The sequence below is a fragment of the Centruroides sculpturatus genome, unplaced genomic scaffold (genome assembly GCF_000671375.1).
Source record: "Centruroides sculpturatus isolate CEXI.00-Female unplaced genomic scaffold, Cexi_2.0 scaffold668, whole genome shotgun sequence".
NCBI lineage: Eukaryota > Metazoa > Arthropoda > Arachnida > Scorpiones > Buthidae > Centruroides > Centruroides sculpturatus.
The window spans coordinates 28,520-49,249 of record NW_019385523.1 but is presented as its reverse complement, the minus strand read 5'-3'; the positions used below and the strand labels follow the sequence as shown (position 1 = coordinate 49,249).

The following is a 20,730-nucleotide window of genomic DNA, read 5'->3' as shown; positions in this document are numbered from 1 at the left end:
TTGTCAGTCAGATTAGATTTTTTTACTTTATGGAATTTGTTTTGTACTAATGATACTAACCTTTCTAATACAACACTTATCATTTTTCAAGGATATAGTATTATAATTTAAGCTTTTCATTTTAAATGTTTAAGAAATTAGATACTATGCATAAGCCACACTATTGGCATTCAAAAGTCATTTAACAACTCACAAATCATACTTTACCCACTAATGGTATATAACAGTAATGCCAATTAAGGGAAAAAGAATTCTTCAACTAACAATCTCTCTTAATAAGTGATAGGTACCATTAATTATTATTATTGTGAAACAATGAGGGGTGCTTTTTGTAATAATTAATATAAACACTAAAACAGTGCGGTTGAGATTATGGAATGATCTCAATTTATTTGTTAACCACTTACTATTGAGACCTTGCAATTATTGCTTTTAAAAAGAAGTTTTATTCAATAACATACTTCTTTTTACATTATGCATTTTGGCTCTCTTCAGTTGTACCATAAATTAAAATGCATAAAAGTTACAATTATATTTATAAATTATTCTAAGGGATATTTCTTACAAAATTTTATGATATTACTTACAATTACACGGTGTACATAAGAAAAAATTATGACAACAAATATTTTTTTATTTTTCATTAACAATGTTTACAGTTCTATTATGTTCACTTCTATTAGGCTACATCAAAATAAACAATTATTTTAGTTTTTTACATATAAATATTTATCTTTTTGGAGCTAGAATCACAGATTGTAATAATACTGCTTTCATTTCAAACAATACTGTCAAAAAACTATCTCCTTTTCAAATTACTGGAGTTAATCCAACCAAAAACAAAACCTTTAAATATCAGTAACATAACTTTAACAAAAACTTTGAACATTTTCGGCCTTCTCCAAGGCCCGCCTCAGTTATTTTAACGAATCAAATTCCAAACTGGAATGCTAGTACGTGTTGCAGCCTGACCAGCAAGTGTATTAACTTTAAAATACTGCAACATGGTGTCACATGTGTGGAAGTACCTTTATGAAAAATTCAGGCAAAGTTAACTTATATTAATTCATCTCAGACACTATGTAAATCTTAAAAATGTATGTATGTGACATGGTCATACATTTACGATTGCTAGTCTATCTATCATATGAATTTGGTACATGTTATGGAGTTGTTCAAAATTTTAAAATTGATTTTTCGAATATTATCGTACTTTCATTCCAGAATGGAATTTGATTAGTTAAAATACCTGAGGCAGGCCTTGGAGAAGGCCGAAAACGTTCAAAGTTTTCGTTAAAGTTATGTTACTGATATTTAAAGGTTTTGTTTTTGGTTGTATGGCAATAGTATCTTTCCAATTAGGCCAGATTTGCATGCATATGCATTTTTATTCCTTAAATGTTGTGATGCTGAAACCTCGATATAAACATGAATTTGGGCCAAGTAAATCAAATTTTGTCCAATAATGCATATAAGTGTTTGTCATCTTTAGTGCATAGTTTGCACATTTAACTATTTTCATGACTAAATAAGTGCTTTATAAACTTTATAGCTCATCTGCATTTTTTGCCAGTTCTATTTCTTTTTTTTAATGATCTATAGTCTGTTTCTGCTAACTGTGCAGTGAACCTTTTGTGAATGTACAGTACACACACAATCAAAAACCTTTAAACTCCAGTAGCACAATATTTTTATGAAAACAAATGTTTTCGACCTTACCCAATTTCAGCTTCAGGATTTTAACCAACAAAATTCCAAAATAGAATGTGTAGAACAAACATATTTGAAAAAGTTGTTTTTAAAATTTGGAACAACACCAAACATATATAAAAAATTTGAACGGTAGATACTACAAAAAAATAAAAATTATTGTATATGGATAGTTATATTCTTTTATTAAGATGTAAATAATGGCTCAGATAAATTAATATATGCTAGTGTTGCTCAGTTTTCATAAATGTACCTCCATGCATAGGATACAGTGTTACTGTCTAAAGTTAATACATTTGCCAATCAGGATGGCCTTGTAAATTTCCAAGGCTTCCAGGTTCTGAATATGATTAATTTGAAAGGATCAGAAATGTTCGTTTTCATAAAAATTTTGTGTTACTGGAGTTTAAAGGTTCATCGTGTGTGATTTGTTCCAGTTATTCGGTAAGAAGATAGTTATATCAAGTTCAGTTCAACCAACAATATGGATAAAACAGCAAAACCTAATGCTGAAATTACAGTTTAGATCCTAAAGATTGAAAATTCTTTATTGTAATGTATGTAACAAATAATTTCCTGCTAAAAAGACATGAAGTCTCAAAACTGGCCAAAAACAGTAATTGATCACTAGTAAATCCTAGTTGCACTGAAGCTAACTTTAGTAGGACTTATATCATCAGTTGAAAATAAAACATTACTACCAACTTCAATACTAAATCTGTAATTAATGTAGTTAATAACTTAATAAGAACACTTACTCATCACTCATCATCTGTACAGGGCTATAAACAAAATCCAGTAGAGTTGCTTAACTTTTCCTACAACATTTGGTAGCACCATCTGTTGTGATATTTTATTTAAAAACTTATATTTTTAATTGTTATAACATGGCAAAATCTCAATTTTGAGGGTAGGGACAGGTTTTAAAAAAATCATAAATGCTAATAAGTAAAATCATCATTAAGTCTGACCCCTATTGGATATACACAACCCCTCAACCTTTACTCACCAAAATTTACTAGCATTGATTCCCATAATACACAAACATCCCTGCAAAATTTCAGAAATTTTCAACAAAAAGCATAGAAGTTATTAAGCTTCAAAGACAGTGAACAAAATCGTGCACCCTCAACACATTAATATCCACTAGGGTTTCTCAAATGGGATTCCGGTTGTTTTTCTAACCCGGGAAATATCCCGGGAAATTTTTCTTATCCCGGGAAATCCCGCAAATTTCTTAAAAATTCACTTTTTTCTTATTTTGTGTTAAGGTTGAGGAATTTTGCAAATAGAAAGCATAATTAACTCATTCACTGTCAGAATACATTTGTATTTATTAATTTTAAACCTACCTATTAGTTTTTTTNTGGCGGAGGAGAGGGAGAAGGGAAATGATACTAAAACTTAACTTACATGACATAATGTAACAATAACTTAAAAAATAACCTAATGATAATTTTTTTATCTTTTCTGTTTTATATATTTTTTCTAATTTTTATTCACTGCTTTTTGCTTTCTTTCCTTCACTTCCACTGGATAGAGGTCGCTTGGTAAAATATCTACCCAAAGCGGTTTGGCTTTGCCTATTTTTTAAAATGTTTCTAAAATGACTTAGGCAAATGTCATTACTCCGAGCAGTAATACGGCCAATGTGAACCTTTTCGGGGTGTTTCTTTTCAATAAAATCAGTCACTTTCTGATAATACCTCGAGATTTCCTTTATTGAGCGAGACCCTTCCACAACGAACACACAGACTGAGACCGATGAACAGAAGTGAATAAAAAATAGTGCTACGAACTAACGTAACGTCGTATGGTGAGTTTTTGTTCATACCATGGAGCAAAAATATGTTTGAATTTCATGACGTATCCTGAAAATTTCGTACGCTGAAGAGTTCGTATCCTGAGGTACTACTGTATATTTTTTAAACTTTTTGCCTTGTGGGCACTAAGAGGACCTTTCAGCAAGTCCATTCCAATGAGGCAACCAGTAGTGGGGACAGAGCTTGACATCTGGACAAAAAATTCTCGGAGTGTTTTGACCTGTCCAATTTCAATCCTGGTTCCCTAGAGCAGTAGGCTGCTATCTTAATTAACCACTTAGCCACCTGACTGATAATATAGTACTATTTAAGTTGTTTTCTTCTTGTATTATTTGTTTGATAACTTCATTAATTAGTAAATATTTTCTCAAAATTTCATATACTGTATTTTAAGTTTATATATGTATATATATGTAGTTTATATGGAAGATTTAATAATTATTTATAGGATCCTGTGTTTTAATACATGGAAAAGTTATTCATAAAAGTGAAAAAAATTTGTCATCAAAACCTCGACCAGCCTATACTTTCCATATAATTGAAAATCATAACACAATTTATAGCAAAGATAATTGGTATGTACTATCATCTTAAATTTAATTATTTCTAAAACATGATAGATAAATTTTTCATATTTATTACATTATATTGCAAATTATTAGAATGTTTCAGACAATCAAATATTTCCAAGACAAGCTCATGCACGCAGGGTTTAATCCCTCCCATTTGGAAATACTAAATAAATATAAATTTTTAAATTTATCTATTCAGTTCCTGCTTAGTCTACTGTATTGTTACTCTATATACCTATATTATAAAATTTAAAAAAACTACATTATAATTTTTAAGGTTCTCTTAGTAGTACAAAGCATGTATATATTTAAGGTATATTTTCTTAATTTTACTAACTTTGGAAAATTTAATTTATAATACAATACAATAATACTTTATATTTGAAGAATCCTAAAGTAGGAGGCAAAGGTAAACAGAATTGTAATTTATTCAATTTTAATACTATATGCTACTATATTATATATCTTTGAATTTCTTTTAGTTGTTTGTCATCAGGATGCTACCTATTTATATACTGACCCAGTTAAATTATTAGGTCTTTGGTTTCCATTAGAAGATACTACTTTAGAAAATGGATGCCTTTGGTTCCTACCTGGATCTCATAAAGGTTTGCTATACTTATAAATTAATAGGATTTCAGTGTAACTGGAATAAAATTATAACTATTTTAGATTCAAGCATTAGTCTTACTGTTGAGATATTAAAAAAGGTAATTCTTTAATAGGTGAAGTGTATCAAATATATATGTTGGTTATCCTGTCGTATTGGCAGGTTATTGGTATTGTATTTGTTACGTTGTTACCGTGTGTTTGTAAGCCGATGAGAGTCCTTGTACCCGAAATGCATACTTAACTAAATTTGTTATGTGATTATTAAAGACCAACCTTTTTTTTATAAAAGTTCTGGTCCTTCTTTCGGTCGGCCTTGGTGTGATAAGCCACGCAAACTGTTATACCCTATTTAGGTTATCTAATTCTAATTTATAGTCATGGGCAAAAAGCGTTGTTTATTATTAAATTATTTTTTCGTTATAAAATGTATCGTAATAATTGGGGACGAAGATACGAGCGTCTCGCTTTCCTTCCCCACGTCGGCAAATTCTGCCGAATAATTGGCTAAATCACTCCACCAAAAGAAACGTACCGTATTCTCGTGCAAATAAGAGCGTGCTCTTATATGTGAAAAACGTTTGTTTTCACGTTTTTGAAACTTTGAAGTTTCAAAACTATAAGCAGCCCAAGATTGTGACAATGTCACAATAAATAATTGCTCGTTAATTTTTTTTTTTTTTCAGTTTAATGAAAATGGTTATTTAGTTATTCCCGAATTTTTAAATTCTGAGGAAGTTCAGTTATTGAAATCAGAATGTTCAAAACTTATAAATGAAATGAATCCATCAGAACACAAATCTGTATTTATCACTGGAAAAAATCAGGTTTGGAAAAATAGTTTTATTCAAAGTCTATATAATTTTGAAAAATTGTATAAAATACTAATTTATNAATAACTAAAAAAATTACGTTAAAATAATACTTTAGTGAGCGGAAAGTAATTTCTCTTTCGCGAATTTTTTTCGGGATGTGGTAGGTTGCCACCTTACGAAATAAAATTATTGTATCTGCCTCTCGAAATTATCGTACGTCCATCTCGATCCGTTACACTTACGTCTTTATCCGTAGAAATATTAACCGGGTTCAATCTCAAAACTTTTTATCCGCGACCGCTTCTTACAACAAAAATCTTTAGACCCCATTTTACAATGACGTTTTTACTACTCCCCTTACAATATATGGTGCAAAACAAAGCTCCGAATGGGCGTAATCTAAAATCTACGTTTCATCATTATCAAACATTAATACGTAGCACATTCCGCGCATTCTTTTATTTAGCAGTGCGCCGACGGTCGAAAACACTTTTGCTGGAGAAAGAGCTATCTCAAAATGGCCGATATAATCCCAGACCATTAATACGAAAACGTACAGTACCTACAGTTTTTAATTTAAAAATAAATAAATTTGAGAAAAACTTAAAACAGTCTCGTCTTCGTCCTGTGATAATTATGAAATAATTCGTCCAATCCGAAATACAGTATTATTATATAATCGGCCTATTAATAATGTATAATTGGTGTTTGGCACTAAAGGCATCGGCCTATTACGCCGGGTTTATTTGCCTAGTATTAAATACAAATTTCAGTTAAATTTAATTAATTAAGTTATAAAATACGTAATAATAACTTTTCGTTGACTAGATTCAAAACAATGAATAATACGTGCTGTTTTATAATTATTGTTTAACAATGAAATCGTTTTATCTTATTTGAGAAACCTCGGAAGACTGAAGTCGTAAAGGTAATTTGAAATTATATTTCGAATATTTTTATCAAATTAATATATTAATTAGCTTTGTCGAATTCGAAGAAGGACGATGGGATTTCGGTTATCCAAGATGAATCGTACACGGCAATCGAACTAAGAAGATTCTGACCGTGGTGAGAGAAGACAACGCTTTCCTTGTATATTAACTCACAGTCCGGTATTCGTCTCTGCACGCTGACATAATTCGTAGTTCTAAGCTATCGAGGGAACTTTCGCTTCGTCGATGGAAGCTACGGGCACCCGGGCTCTTACAAATTATATACAAGGAATTGAACAAATGTGTTGCATGGGAAGAGCATTTCTCGCCATCATTCACTAATTTTAGTTTTCAGATTTATTACGGGTCGCTCGTCTAAAAGTAGGATCGAGTTGTGTATAGTTGCGGATGAATTGTTTACTTCGTTCAACTTAGCAATTCAATCGCGGCGTCGTTTTTTGCCGATGACAAATACTATGGATTGTTATAATACGAAAATTATTTGAAATTTCCACGAAAATAGGCGGCAGAACTCGTCGAGAACTCGATGACCGCGGGTTGCTTCTGCTCGGAATCCATCATTTATCTGCAATGAAGAAGAAGGCTTACTATCGAGGAAGAGTTTCTCTACAAAACGTGTAATTTAAACGGTCCCGTCAGTTAACAAAAAAGTTATGCCCACTTTTGCATTACTTTCGATACAGCCCTCATACTAATTTTATACGTTCCACAAATAAATTTTTCAGCCATGTGTTCGTTGTTATATACTGTAGTGTAGTTATGATAGATATCGCGAAGTCGTCCATTGCTTTCGATTACAAAAAATCGAAAAAACACCTATAGACACTAAATTAGGAACACGGGAAGTGGAACCTTCGATTTCGACGTAACTATGATTTATTTCGAAATTGCTCTGTTACGTCCTAAACGATTTGACTTTTGTGCAAAATGAGTGTGCCGGAGAGAAGCAAAACACGATTTCCACTACGAATGCAATTAAAGTATTATTATTATATCAAAAAATACTTTTTAAAATTTATAACACCTAGGTGTCTTTACAGAAAAAGCAGAAAAGTATCTCGCAACATCATTACCACAGAATAAATAAATATAACTGTCTCGCAGCATAATTTTATTTTATAAGAATGGGTTAGTAGACTGATAAATGAGTAAGGTTGCGGTAATAGATCTTCGGTACCTTTGACTCTAGATCTCACCTTATCATAAATTAGATAGTACTATCGATGAAAATGAGAAGATTGCAATTTGAGTTTTGTATTTTATAATAGTAATAAATATTATAAACGAACGAGTTAGGGTGAGTGAAACTCTACACGTGTCATTCGTATGCAGAGTTATACTCATTCCAACTCTCGGCGGAATTCTCACACTGGGTTGTCATTCGTCGACGAAAGGCGAGCGAAGAGTTATGTATTTAACGACGCACAGAAAAGAAATATCGTACAATCCTTTACATTTTATTTTTTCCCGATTTAACGGACATGTTGGAAGAAAGGATTGGTCCTCTATTGCCGAAAGTTCGTTGAAAAGGAATGTACTGTATTATAAATCGAAGGCCTGCTGTAATTCTATATTGTTATAGTAAATAAAGTGGACAGTATTTCTCGTTTACTTCAGAATCGATTGATTTAATCAGAGGTTAATGATCCATTTTTATCCATTCAATCGATCAATTAGCCGATGTACTTTCTTGGAGTTCAAGGTCTCGTTCGGGTCAAAGATTAAAATGCTGACGAAATGTCAGGCAAGATGGCGACTTCCGAACAAATCGAAAAGGTTGGTGAAGCATTCCGTTATTTCTCTAATTTTGTGTGCCGAACACGAGTATATTTTTTATTTCGTAAAATAAAAATATTCTTATGTTCAGTGCGTCTGTCTGACTTTTCTCATTTCATAACTAAAATTAAGTTTTGTTACGACACTTAATAGGACTACCTGCAGTAATTTTAAATAAATTGGAGAAGACACGTTATATTTATGTTTACGTAAAAGAACACGGTTTACAACTTGACGACAGATATAAATAAATTTTAACATATTAAAAGTAAAATGCTTTTATTGGTCGTTTTCCGAGATTGGGGTGTTTCGTCCCACCATATAAATTACTACAGCGCATTTTTACTCCAACACATGATTAAATTCTACATTTGGTTATGTTTATCTGGTTTCCAAGTGAGGGATTGTGAGAGTGAGATGGAGCCACCCCCTAAAATATCATCAAAATGCATTGTCTTGGGTTTCGTCCTTCTGCCTTAATTACAAGTGGATGAAGTTTGAGTTGCTAGATTTGACGACGTGATACGTAACGAGTTAAATAAAAATTGCAATTTAATTATACTATTACTGACTTTATGAAATTGAGTGAGATGAATCTAATTTATAATCTATTCAAACAAAATATTTTTACATTTCTGTGTACATACTGTCTACTTAGACCTTGTTTATTAATGGACTTATTATACTGGTGTAATTTCTGATTAGCAAATAGAGATTAATTAAGATATGACTAAGATGTCCTCTATTTGCTAATCAGTAATTACACCGATACAATAAGTCCTATTAATAAACGAGATCCAAGTAAATAGTGTATACACAGAAATGTAAAACAGCGAGGACACAGAGGTAAAAAGAATTAAAATATTTTATGTACTGTGGTAGAAGATTCATCCTATACTGTTCGCCAACTAAACCACACTTCTATGGGTAAGATAGTAATTTAGCAGAAAATTATATTTAGTTCTTTCGAATCTGTTTTTCGGAAAACGCTATTCGCTCGATCGTTATTGTGACGTTTGGATTTGTTACGTCTTATTAAAACCGGTTGGTCTCCAGATTTTAACACAAACAAAATACATCTGATCTATAGACCGATTGGTTTTAATAAGATGTAACCGTCTACCAGAATTTGGAAAATGTAGGAGAAACTAAGACATTTACTGGTCCCAGATAATATGTTATACCACATTGTCATTGTTTTCTAATTTATACTTCATATTTTAGTTTTAGTGTATGGGTTACATTGAGAAATTGTAAATGCAGTGCACTGCATATGTTGGTTATCCTGTCGTATTGGCAGGTTATTGGTATTGTATTTGTTACGTTGTTACCGTGTGTTTGTAAGCCGATGAGAGTCCTTGTACCCGAAATGCATACTTAACTAAATTTGTTATGTGATTATTAAAGACCAACCTTTTTTTTATAAAAGTTCTGGTCCTTCTTTCGGTCGGCCTTGGTGTGATAAGCCACGCAAACTGTTATACCCTATTTAGGTTATCTAATTCTAATTTATAGTCATGGGCAAAAAGCGTTGTTTATTATTAAATTATTTTTTCGTTATAAAATGTATCGTAATAATTGGGGACGAAGATACGAGCGTCTCGCTTTCCTTCCCCACGTCGGCAAATTCTGCCGAATAATTGGCTAAATCACTCCACCAAAAGAAACGTACCGTATTCTCGTGCAAATAAGAGCGTGCTCTTATATGTGAAAAACGTTTGTTTTCACGTTTTTGAAACTTTGAAGTTTCAAAACTATAAGCAGCCCAAGATTGTGACAATGTCACAATAAATAATTGCTCGTTAATTTTTTTTTTTTTTCAGTTTAATGAAAATGGTTATTTAGTTATTCCCGAATTTTTAAATTCTGAGGAAGTTCAGTTATTGAAATCAGAATGTTCAAAACTTATAAATGAAATGAATCCATCAGAACACAAATCTGTATTTATCACTGGAAAAAATCAGGTTTGGAAAAATAGTTTTATTCAAAGTCTATATAATTTTGAAAAATTGTATAAAATACTAATTTATATTATAGAAAGGGGAAGAATATTTTTTAACATCTGGTGATAAAATTAGATATTTCTTTGAAGAAGATGCTATAAATGAAAAAGGTGATTAAATTTTCTCTGTTTTAATGACAAATAAATAAAACTAAATAAATAAATTTTTCAGGAGAATTTATTGTATCCAAAGAAGATTCTCTAAATAAAATTGGGCATGGTATGAAATTTAAGATATTTTATGTAAGTAATAAAAATATTTCGAGTGATTAACTATAAAATATATTTATATTTTCAGCATTACATTGGTGGAATGATGTTTTCAAAAAAATTACTTTCAGCCAAAAAATAAAAGTAAATATTTCAAAATATATTTAATGTAAATAATAAAAATGTTTATTTTATACTAAAGAAAGACTTCCAAAGTTAAAACAAATAATACACACGTGTCCAAAACTTAGGGACGAACACAATTGCCAGCGATGGCTAGAAAAGTCACCGAGCCAATTGGTGACAAGCCTGCCACGACCACTGCCATTTCTCACCAGACTTACTTTTATTGCTTTGATTTGCAAAATCCTACAAGCTGCTGTGTATTACCGTGTTGAATGTCGAGTAATACAGTTCTTGACACCTCTGCATTCATCTACAGTTTTATTTATTCGTGTACAAATGCCATTCATTTTTAAGTTTAGATATATCATGTGTGTAAAATAGTTCCTATGTAAACCTTTTAAATAAAATTAAGGATTGAAGAGAATCTTATCTAAGCTATGATGATATTTATAATCAAGATATTAATTTAACAATTATTATTACTTTTTTTAGAACTTAATTAAGAATTTTGGATTTATCGATCCTTTAGTAGTACAAAGCATGTATATATTTAAGGTATATTTTCTTAATTTTACTAACTTTGGAAAATTTAATTTATAATACAATACAATAATACTTTATATTTGAAGAATCCTAAAGTAGGAGGCAAAGGTAAACAGAATTGTAATTTATTCAATTTTAATACTATATGCTACTATATTATATATCTTTGAATTTCTTTTAGTTGTTTGTCATCAGGATGCTACCTATTTATATACTGACCCAGTTAAATTATTAGGTCTTTGGTTTCCATTAGAAGATACTACTTTAGAAAATGGATGCCTTTGGTTCCTACCTGGATCTCATAAAGGTTTGCTATACTTATAAATTAATAGGATTTCAGTGTAACTGGAATAAAATTATAACTATTTTAGATTCAAGCATTAGTCTTACTGTTGAGATATTAAAAAAGGTAATTCTTTAATAGGTGAAGTGTATCAAAGATATATTTGCAATTCTACAACTGGTGCTTCTTTAATTTCAACTTCTACAGCACCTATTTACAATGAAGATGAATTTGTTCCAGCTATAGTCTCAAAAGGTTTATATTTTTAAATTATGTATTAAAAATATACATTAATAATTGAAAAAGTTTTATAAATTTTTCATTAACTGAAGTTTAATCTTGTTCAAAAAGTTAATTTTTCCATATGGCATTGTATAGATTCTAAATATTTTTCAAGGTGGAAAATAATGACACAAAGATATAGTATTACAGTAGTACCTCAGGATACGAAATTAATCTGTTCCTAAACTGAGATCATAACATGAAAATGTCGTAAGGTGAATCATTTTTCCCCATACGATTACATGTAAAACCAAATAATCCGTTCCAACACAAAAAAAAACACTCAAATTAAAGCTAAGTAGTACATTGAAAAAAAAAAAACTTTAGTAAGGAAAACACTGAAAAATGTTTTGTAGTTATAAATAACAATAATTGATTAAAAAATTAGTCTTATTTGCACTTTACCTTTGAGGATAGACAACGGTGGAGATGTAAATTGGTGGCGGAGGAGAGGGAGAAGGGAAATGATACTAAAACTTAACTTACATGACATAATGTAACAATAACTTAAAAAATAACCTAATGATAATTTTTTTATCTTTTCTGTTTTATATATTTTTTCTAATTTTTATTCACTGCTTTTTGCTTTCTTTCCTTCACTTCCACTGGATAGAGGTCGCTTGGTAAAATATCTACCCAAAGCGGTTTGGCTTTGCCTATTTTTTAAAATGTTTCTAAAATGACTTAGGCAAATGTCATTACTCCGAGCAGTAATACGGCCAATGTGAACCTTTTCGGGGTGTTTCTTTTCAATAAAATCAGTCACTTTCTGATAATACCTCGAGATTTCCTTTATTGAGCGAGACCCTTCCACAACGAACACACAGACTGAGACCGATGAACAGAAGTGAATAAAAAATAGTGCTACGAACTAACGTAACGTCGTATGGTGAGTTTTTGTTCATACCATGGAGCAAAAATATGTTTGAATTTCATGACGTATCCTGAAAATTTCGTACGCTGAAGAGTTCGTATCCTGAGGTACTACTGTATATTTTTTAAACTTTTTGCCTTGTGGGCACTAAGAGGACCTTTCAGCAAGTCCATTCCAATGAGGCAACCAGTAGTGGGGACAGAGCTTGACATCTGGACAAAAAATTCTCGGAGTGTTTTGACCTGTCCAATTTCAATCCTGGTTCCCTAGAGCAGTAGGCTGCTATCTTAATTAACCACTTAGCCACCTGACTGATAATATAGTACTATTTAAGTTGTTTTCTTCTTGTATTATTTGTTTGATAACTTCATTAATTAGTAAATATTTTCTCAAAATTTCATATACTGTATTTTAAGTTTATATATGTATATATATGTAGTTTATATGGAAGATTTAATAATTATTTATAGGATCCTGTGTTTTAATACATGGAAAAGTTATTCATAAAAGTGAAAAAAATTTGTCATCAAAACCTCGACCAGCCTATACTTTCCATATAATTGAAAATCATAACACAATTTATAGCAAAGATAATTGGTATGTACTATCATCTTAAATTTAATTATTTCTAAAACATGATAGATAAATTTTTCATATTTATTACATTATATTGCAAATTATTAGAATGTTTCAGACAATCAAATATTTCCAAGACAAGCTCATGCACGCAGGGTTTAATCCCTCCCATTTGGAAATACTAAATAAATATAAATTTTTAAATTTATCTATTCAGTTCCTGCTTAGTCTACTGTATTGTTACTCTATATACCTATATTATAAAATTTAAAAAAACTACATTATAATTTTTAAGCTTCTCTTAAGAATCTGGTGCATGATCCAGCCTCGAGGTCAACTGGCAATTACTATAAGTAACTGACTGAATAGCTTCTACTCCAGATTAATAAACACCAGACTATCCACTTTGAAAAATTATTCTTTGCAAACAATTATTGTATAGAAAATTGATATCCAGGTAAAAATGCATTGAACATGCACACTTAATTAGTTGACATAGCAAGAGTCAGGAGTAACAAGAGTTAAATTTAAATGTATTATATATATATATTAAAACTAGCTTTTACCTGTGACTTCACCTGGACAGTTTTTGCAAGCAAACTCCATCTATATTCGAGTATTTCTACAACCATAGTAATTGTTATATAACACCTACTGCTGAGAATAATGAGAATTGCTGAGAATCAAGCATACTATTTTCAATTTGATCAGTTTTCTGGAACGTTTACAATCATTCTATAATCAAACCAATATGAAATAATAAATTCGAATTTAAAACGGTTCAAACATTTAGTTAAAACATTGAAATATATAAAAATATTTATAACAATGTCCGAAATGTTATCAATTTAATACACCTAAGTACTCGATGAAGACTAAACGTAGTTGAAAACAAAAAATTGCATCTAAAATAATACAGTAGAAGCCGTTCTTCAGATTAAGCCTTAATGCTCTCTCTCCCCCCATGGAGGAATTTCGAAAAATCCCTTCTTAGTGTTCATTTTCATGATGTACCATAACTGTGTACCAAATTTCACCTCTTTAGGTCCAGCAGTTTGCTCTGGGCAATGATCAATCAATCACTCAGTCAGTCAGGACAAGTAATTTTATATATTTAGATACGAAATATGGAAAAAATGCAAATGAATAATGTAACATTGCACTATAGCATTAGCAATGTTATATTTTAGTTGTCAGTCAGATTAGATTTTTTTACTTTATGGAATTTGTTTTGTACTAATGATACTAACCTTTCTAATACAACACTTATCATTTTTCAAGGATATAGTATTATAATTTAAGCTTTTCATTTTAAATGTTTAAGAAATTAGATACTATGCATAAGCCACACTATTGGCATTCAAAAGTCATTTAACAACTCACAAATCATACTTTACCCACTAATGGTATATAACAGTAATGCCAATTAAGGGAAAAAGAATTCTTCAACTAACAATCTCTCTTAATAAGTGATAGGTACCATTAATTATTATTATTGTGAAACAATGAGGGGTGCTTTTTGTAATAATTAATATAAACACTAAAACAGTGCGGTTGAGATTATGGAATGATCTCAATTTATTTGTTAACCACTTACTATTGAGACCTTGCAATTATTGCTTTTAAAAAGAAGTTTTATTCAATAACATACTTCTTTTTACATTATGCATTTTGGCTCTCTTCAGTTGTACCATAAATTAAAATGCATAAAAGTTACAATTATATTTATAAATTATTCTAAGGGATATTTCTTACAAAATTTTATGATATTACTTACAATTACACGGTGTACATAAGAAAAAATTATGACAACAAATATTTTTTTATTTTTCATTAACAATGTTTACAGTTCTATTATGTTCACTTCTATTAGGCTACATCAAAATAAACAATTATTTTAGTTTTTTACATATAAATATTTATCTTTTTGGAGCTAGAATCACAGATTGTAATAATACTGCTTTCATTTCAAACAATACTGTCAAAAAACTATCTCCTTTTCAAATTACTGGAGTTAATCCAACCAAAAACAAAACCTTTAAATATCAGTAACATAACTTTAACAAAAACTTTGAACATTTTCGGCCTTCTCCAAGGCCCGCCTCAGTTATTTTAACGAATCAAATTCCAAACTGGAATGCTAGTACGTGTTGCAGCCTGACCAGCAAGTGTATTAACTTTAAAATACTGCAACATGGTGTCACATGTGTGGAAGTACCTTTATGAAAAATTCAGGCAAAGTTAACTTATATTAATTCATCTCAGACACTATGTAAATCTTAAAAATGTATGTATGTGACATGGTCATACATTTACGATTGCTAGTCTATCTATCATATGAATTTGGTACATGTTATGGAGTTGTTCAAAATTTTAAAATTGATTTTTCGAATATTATCGTACTTTCATTCCAGAATGGAATTTGATTAGTTAAAATACCTGAGGCAGGCCTTGGAGAAGGCCGAAAACGTTCAAAGTTTTCGTTAAAGTTATGTTACTGATATTTAAAGGTTTTGTTTTTGGTTGTATGGCAATAGTATCTTTCCAATTAGGCCAGATTTGCATGCATATGCATTTTTATTCCTTAAATGTTGTGATGCTGAAACCTCGATATAAACATGAATTTGGGCCAAGTAAATCAAATTTTGTCCAATAATGCATATAAGTGTTTGTCATCTTTAGTGCATAGTTTGCACATTTAACTATTTTCATGACTAAATAAGTGCTTTATAAACTTTATAGCTCATCTGCATTTTTTGCCAGTTCTATTTCTTTTTTTTAATGATCTATAGTCTGTTTCTGCTAACTGTGCAGTGAACCTTTTGTGAATGTACAGTACACACACAATCAAAAACCTTTAAACTCCAGTAGCACAATATTTTTATGAAAACAAATGTTTTCGACCTTACCCAATTTCAGCTTCAGGATTTTAACCAACAAAATTCCAAAATAGAATGTGTAGAACAAACATATTTGAAAAAGTTGTTTTTAAAATTTGGAACAACACCAAACATATATAAAAAATTTGAACGGTAGATACTACAAAAAAATAAAAATTATTGTATATGGATAGTTATATTCTTTTATTAAGATGTAAATAATGGCTCAGATAAATTAATATATGCTAGTGTTGCTCAGTTTTCATAAATGTACCTCCATGCATAGGATACAGTGTTACTGTCTAAAGTTAATACATTTGCCAATCAGGATGGCCTTGTAAATTTCCAAGGCTTCCAGGTTCTGAATATGATTAATTTGAAAGGATCAGAAATGTTCGTTTTCATAAAAATTTTGTGTTACTGGAGTTTAAAGGTTCATCGTGTGTGATTTGTTCCAGTTATTCGGTAAGAAGATAGTTATATCAAGTTCAGTTCAACCAACAATATGGATAAAACAGCAAAACCTAATGCTGAAATTACAGTTTAGATCCTAAAGATTGAAAATTCTTTATTGTAATGTATGTAACAAATAATTTCCTGCTAAAAAGACATGAAGTCTCAAAACTGGCCAAAAACAGTAATTGATCACTAGTAAATCCTAGTTGCACTGAAGCTAACTTTAGTAGGACTTATATCATCAGTTGAAAATAAAACATTACTACCAACTTCAATACTAAATCTGTAATTAATGTAGTTAATAACTTAATAAGAACACTTACTCATCACTCATCATCTGTACAGGGCTATAAACAAAATCCAGTAGAGTTGCTTAACTTTTCCTACAACATTTGGTAGCACCATCTGTTGTGATATTTTATTTAAAAACTTATATTTTTAATTGTTATAACATGGCAAAATCTCAATTTTGAGGGTAGGGACAGGTTTTAAAAAAATCATAAATGCTAATAAGTAAAATCATCATTAAGTCTGACCCCTATTGGATATACACAACCCCTCAACCTTTACTCACCAAAATTTACTAGCATTGATTCCCATAATACACAAACATCCCTGCAAAATTTCAGAAATTTTCAACAAAAAGCATAGAAGTTATTAAGCTTCAAAGACAGTGAACAAAATCGTGCACCCTCAACACATTAATATCCACTAGGGTTTCTCAAATGGGATTCCGGTTGTTTTTCTAACCCGGGAAATATCCCGGGAAATTTTTCTTATCCCGGGAAATCCCGCAAATTTCTTAAAAATTCACTTTTTTCTTATTTTGTGTTAAGGTTGAGGAATTTTGCAAATAGAAAGCATAATTAACTCATTCACTGTCAGAATACATTTGTATTTATTAATTTTAAACCTACCTATTAGTTTTTTTTAAATTTTTGCTCGTTATAGCATGTCACAAATGGTCAATAATCAATATATAGCTTATTTGTGGCAGGACTATAAAAATTCTTTACTTGTCGGAACCTGTAATATCTGGAATAATTGTGCTTACGCTGTCTTGAGTTTTAACCATGCCCAGTAGCTTCAATAAATGCCTGACGCCAGATTGTGCAAATTGGGCAAGGATACAAACGAGTACAAAGTCTGCAAGTATGAAGTTTTTCTTCATAAACCTGATTATTAAAGCCAAATGAATTGCCGAATTATCGAGCTCTAAGCTTGATGCCGCTATTAAAGCAGCCAAGGTAGACAAATCAAGAATACTAGAGAGCGAAAGAAGTACTACAATCTCGAAAACGAACTCGAAATCTTCCAGGCTACAGGTGAAAAAACACATAATATCTGTCTTCTCTTAAATGCATTAAACACTATTCCAATCACATCAATTGAATCGGAAAGGGCATTCTCGGTGGCAAGACTTTTCATTACTAAAATAAGAATTAGAGTGAGTTATCGGAGTATTGACCATCTTTGCTTTTTAAAATCTTATAAAAGTTTGCAATATTTTGTATTATATTTTATTTAAAAAACGAAAATTACCTTCTAAATTAGAAGTTCATTTTTTTTAATTTTTAACTCAATTCAAAACATTTTTTTTTTTTGTTGTTGTATGCAGTTTCCAGCAAACTTTAATTAATTTTTTTCTATTTGTGAAAATTTCTACGTTATTTAAAGGTAATTTTTATTATAGGCCTATAGACCTTACACAGCATTATTAATATGATTTTGGAGGTTACAGAACTTTAAAATTACTTTAAAAAATGGAAAGTAATTATATAATTTGATTTCAAGATATTTTGTATACCTTAAAAATAATTAATTCTATCCCGGGAAACAGTTCACTTTTATCCTGGGACAAGCAAAAGACCGGGAAATGAGAAACCCTAATATCCACACACAAAAAACTCCCAAATTTTTATTTGCATTTCTCAATATTTCACGGTCCAGAGTCCAAAAATGTAAAAATTTTGGGGAGGTCATTTTTTGACCAATCACCATACTTTTCCTACTTTTCCTATTATATATAACAGAGCCAGGAAAGTAAAAACATTTAACTACTTTAGACCAATGACAAATATAGGACAAGGGAAACTATGTTAACCCAGTCATCCCCCAAGTATCTTGTAAATAGTTTTATATATAGATATCAATAAAAATTGATTAGTTAGCATACAAAATTATAAAATTTTATTTGTAGTTGACATGATAGAATAATGTTTCATTTAGGAAGTGAGCTAATATATTTTGTGATATTATAATTATCTTCTATTCTCACATTTATTCCCTCTCACTTAAAATGTGTGACATAATAAATATTAGTAAGAGTTGATCACAGACAGAAGTACCAATGCATTTCAACTTACAAATTTTAGTTTATATTACTGCTTTTTTATATTGGGTTGTTTGGAAAGTAATTTCGTTTTTTTCCATGGAAAAAAACACAATATTTTTGTAATAAATAAATATTTTATTTAATTATATATCGACTATTTTGGTCAAATACCTGTTTCCATCATTTCTGGTAGTAGCATGATTCCACGTTTATAAAAGTTTTGATGTTTGCTTACAAAAAACAGATCCAAGTAATTTTTGACATTTTCATTTCAAGTAGATGTCTTACAGTTAAAAAATTTTGTAAAGACTGGAACAACTAATAATCTGAGAGTGCCTGGTCTGGTGAATATGGTTGGTTTGGTGTGATAGCACATCCCATCTAAGCTGTAACAGTTTCTGACCAGTTACTAAACTTGTGTGAAATTTGGCATTATCGTGGTAAAACACTACACCTGTTTTGTTGATCAATTCTGGCCTTTTCTGTTTGATGATATTACTCAATTTGACTCGATGGCAGTACACTTTCGAATCAATTATTAAATTGTCTGGTAAAAGCTCAAAAAAAATATATATATATAATAAAATATTCCTTAAAATTCCACTAAAAGAGAGCATCTCTCTTTAAGAACATGTGGAACCCATATATTGAGCTTTGAAACTATACCAATTTGTTTCAAGTAATCATAAACGGTTCAATTCGACAAATTTAATCTCTTAGTGATTTCATGTGTTGTTATTTGGCAGTACCTTTATTTTGTTTTCATTGGCTTCAATTAGCCATCCAGAATGTGGTGCATCTTCAATATTGAAATTGCCAGAACGAAGTTTTGTAAACCAGTTTTGGCACTGTCTTTCTCCCAACACACCTTCTCCATACATGTACCACAATTTTTTTCTTGCTTGAACAGCATTTTGATTTTTTGGTAATAAAAAAGCAAAATACGTAAAATCAAAAGCACTATTTTCGGCATATTTGATGGGACGAAAAAAAAATTGTACATAATCAAACAAAATTTTTTACAAATAAGCCTTTAAAACATCAGTTGTCAAAATATATAATGAAAATGTAGTTTAGGATGAAATTGGCTGGTAAAAATACATCTAATTCCTCTTGTAATAAAAAAACGAAATTACTTTCCAAACAACCCAATAGTACATAATGAATATTTCATGTAATTTAATTTGCATATAGCAGTGCATATATTGCAATTTTAAATGGATAAAAGGTTAAGTCATTTTGCCTAGAGGATTTTGCCAGGATATTTGGATGTTTATATTTATAATTTATTTTCTTTTTATTTTCTAAAAAAAGTAATTCAAATTAAACAAATAATGAATGTCAGTAATATAAAGCAACTGTGTCTAAATATTTTTTTATTTGGTTAAAAATAATCATAATTCCTCTAGTATTTCCAGTTTTTTGTAACAAGTATCATGTTATAAAAATACCACCTTTTTAACCATCCAGCAAAAATATTTAATAACGTAAAAAAACATTTTCAACCGTTTTTACATTATTAAATATTTTTGCTGGTTAAAAAGGTGGTATTTTTATAATTATTCTAGTTCCAGTATAGTTTATTATTGTTTTTACAAGTATCATGTTTCCATTAATCCATCAATTATATTATATTTAAAACACAATTTATTAATAAATTATTATATTGTAATTTATGTAAGCTTTCAAAGTATAATAATAACTTTTTTAATTTTTTCAGGTTACAACCTACAAGCAATTTAGCATTTCCATCACTATACAGAGAAGATGTTTAAATTGATTAAGATGTTCCTATTTAATCAGAATGTTACATCATTTATTTAGAAATATTAATGTAAAAGTTTTCATTATATAAAATTTCTAAACTTCAAATTTGAAACTGTTTTATTAAAATATATATATATAT

At 30.0% G+C, this 20,730-nt stretch overlaps 1 protein-coding gene and 1 long non-coding RNA gene across 3 annotated transcripts; both read left to right on the top strand.

The window, feature by feature from the left end:
* The first annotated feature begins 4,400 nt into the window (after positions 1 to 4,400).
* On the top strand, positions 4,401 to 4,846 carry LOC111639801. The gene is made up of 3 exons (XR_002759145.1): positions 4,401 to 4,514; positions 4,588 to 4,713; positions 4,831 to 4,846. It is a non-coding gene; the product is annotated as an uncharacterized LOC111639801 (long non-coding RNA).
* A 1,492-nt stretch (positions 4,847 to 6,338) lies between these two features.
* LOC111639795 (phytanoyl-CoA dioxygenase domain-containing protein 1-like) lies at positions 6,339 to 20,700 on the top strand. Of its 2 annotated transcripts, none has more exons than XM_023385741.1 (12): positions 6,339 to 6,457; positions 6,527 to 6,597; positions 10,082 to 10,222; positions 10,296 to 10,371; positions 10,433 to 10,480; positions 10,559 to 10,614; positions 11,089 to 11,151; positions 11,226 to 11,247; positions 11,321 to 11,446; positions 11,564 to 11,677; positions 13,049 to 13,175; positions 20,545 to 20,700. In XM_023385741.1, exons 3-12 carry the CDS (start codon positions 10,175 to 10,177, stop codon positions 20,597 to 20,599), a joined length of 735 nt encoding a protein of 244 aa, XP_023241509.1. In that variant the 5' UTR covers positions 6,339 to 6,457; positions 6,527 to 6,597; positions 10,082 to 10,174; the 3' UTR covers positions 20,600 to 20,700. The 2 variants fall into 2 exon arrangements, with proteins under 2 accessions (XP_023241509.1, XP_023241508.1); XM_023385740.1 differs by having other exon boundaries at positions 6,527 to 8,258.
* The last annotated feature ends 30 nt before the right edge of the window (positions 20,701 to 20,730 follow it).

Bases quoted from the DNA above. Each gene is read 5' to 3' on its own strand.
- LOC111639795 (XM_023385740.1), top strand. From the start codon at position 8,220: ATGTCAGGCAAGATGGCGACTTCCGAACAAATCGAAAAG. The intron at 10,223-10,295 runs GTTTGGAAAAAT...TTTATATTATAG, and splicing joins TTATCACTGGAAAAAATCAG to AAAGGGGAAGAATATTTTTT. The intron at 10,615-11,088 runs GTAAATATTTCA...TACTTTTTTTAG, and splicing joins CTTTCAGCCAAAAAATAAAA to AACTTAATTAAGAATTTTGG.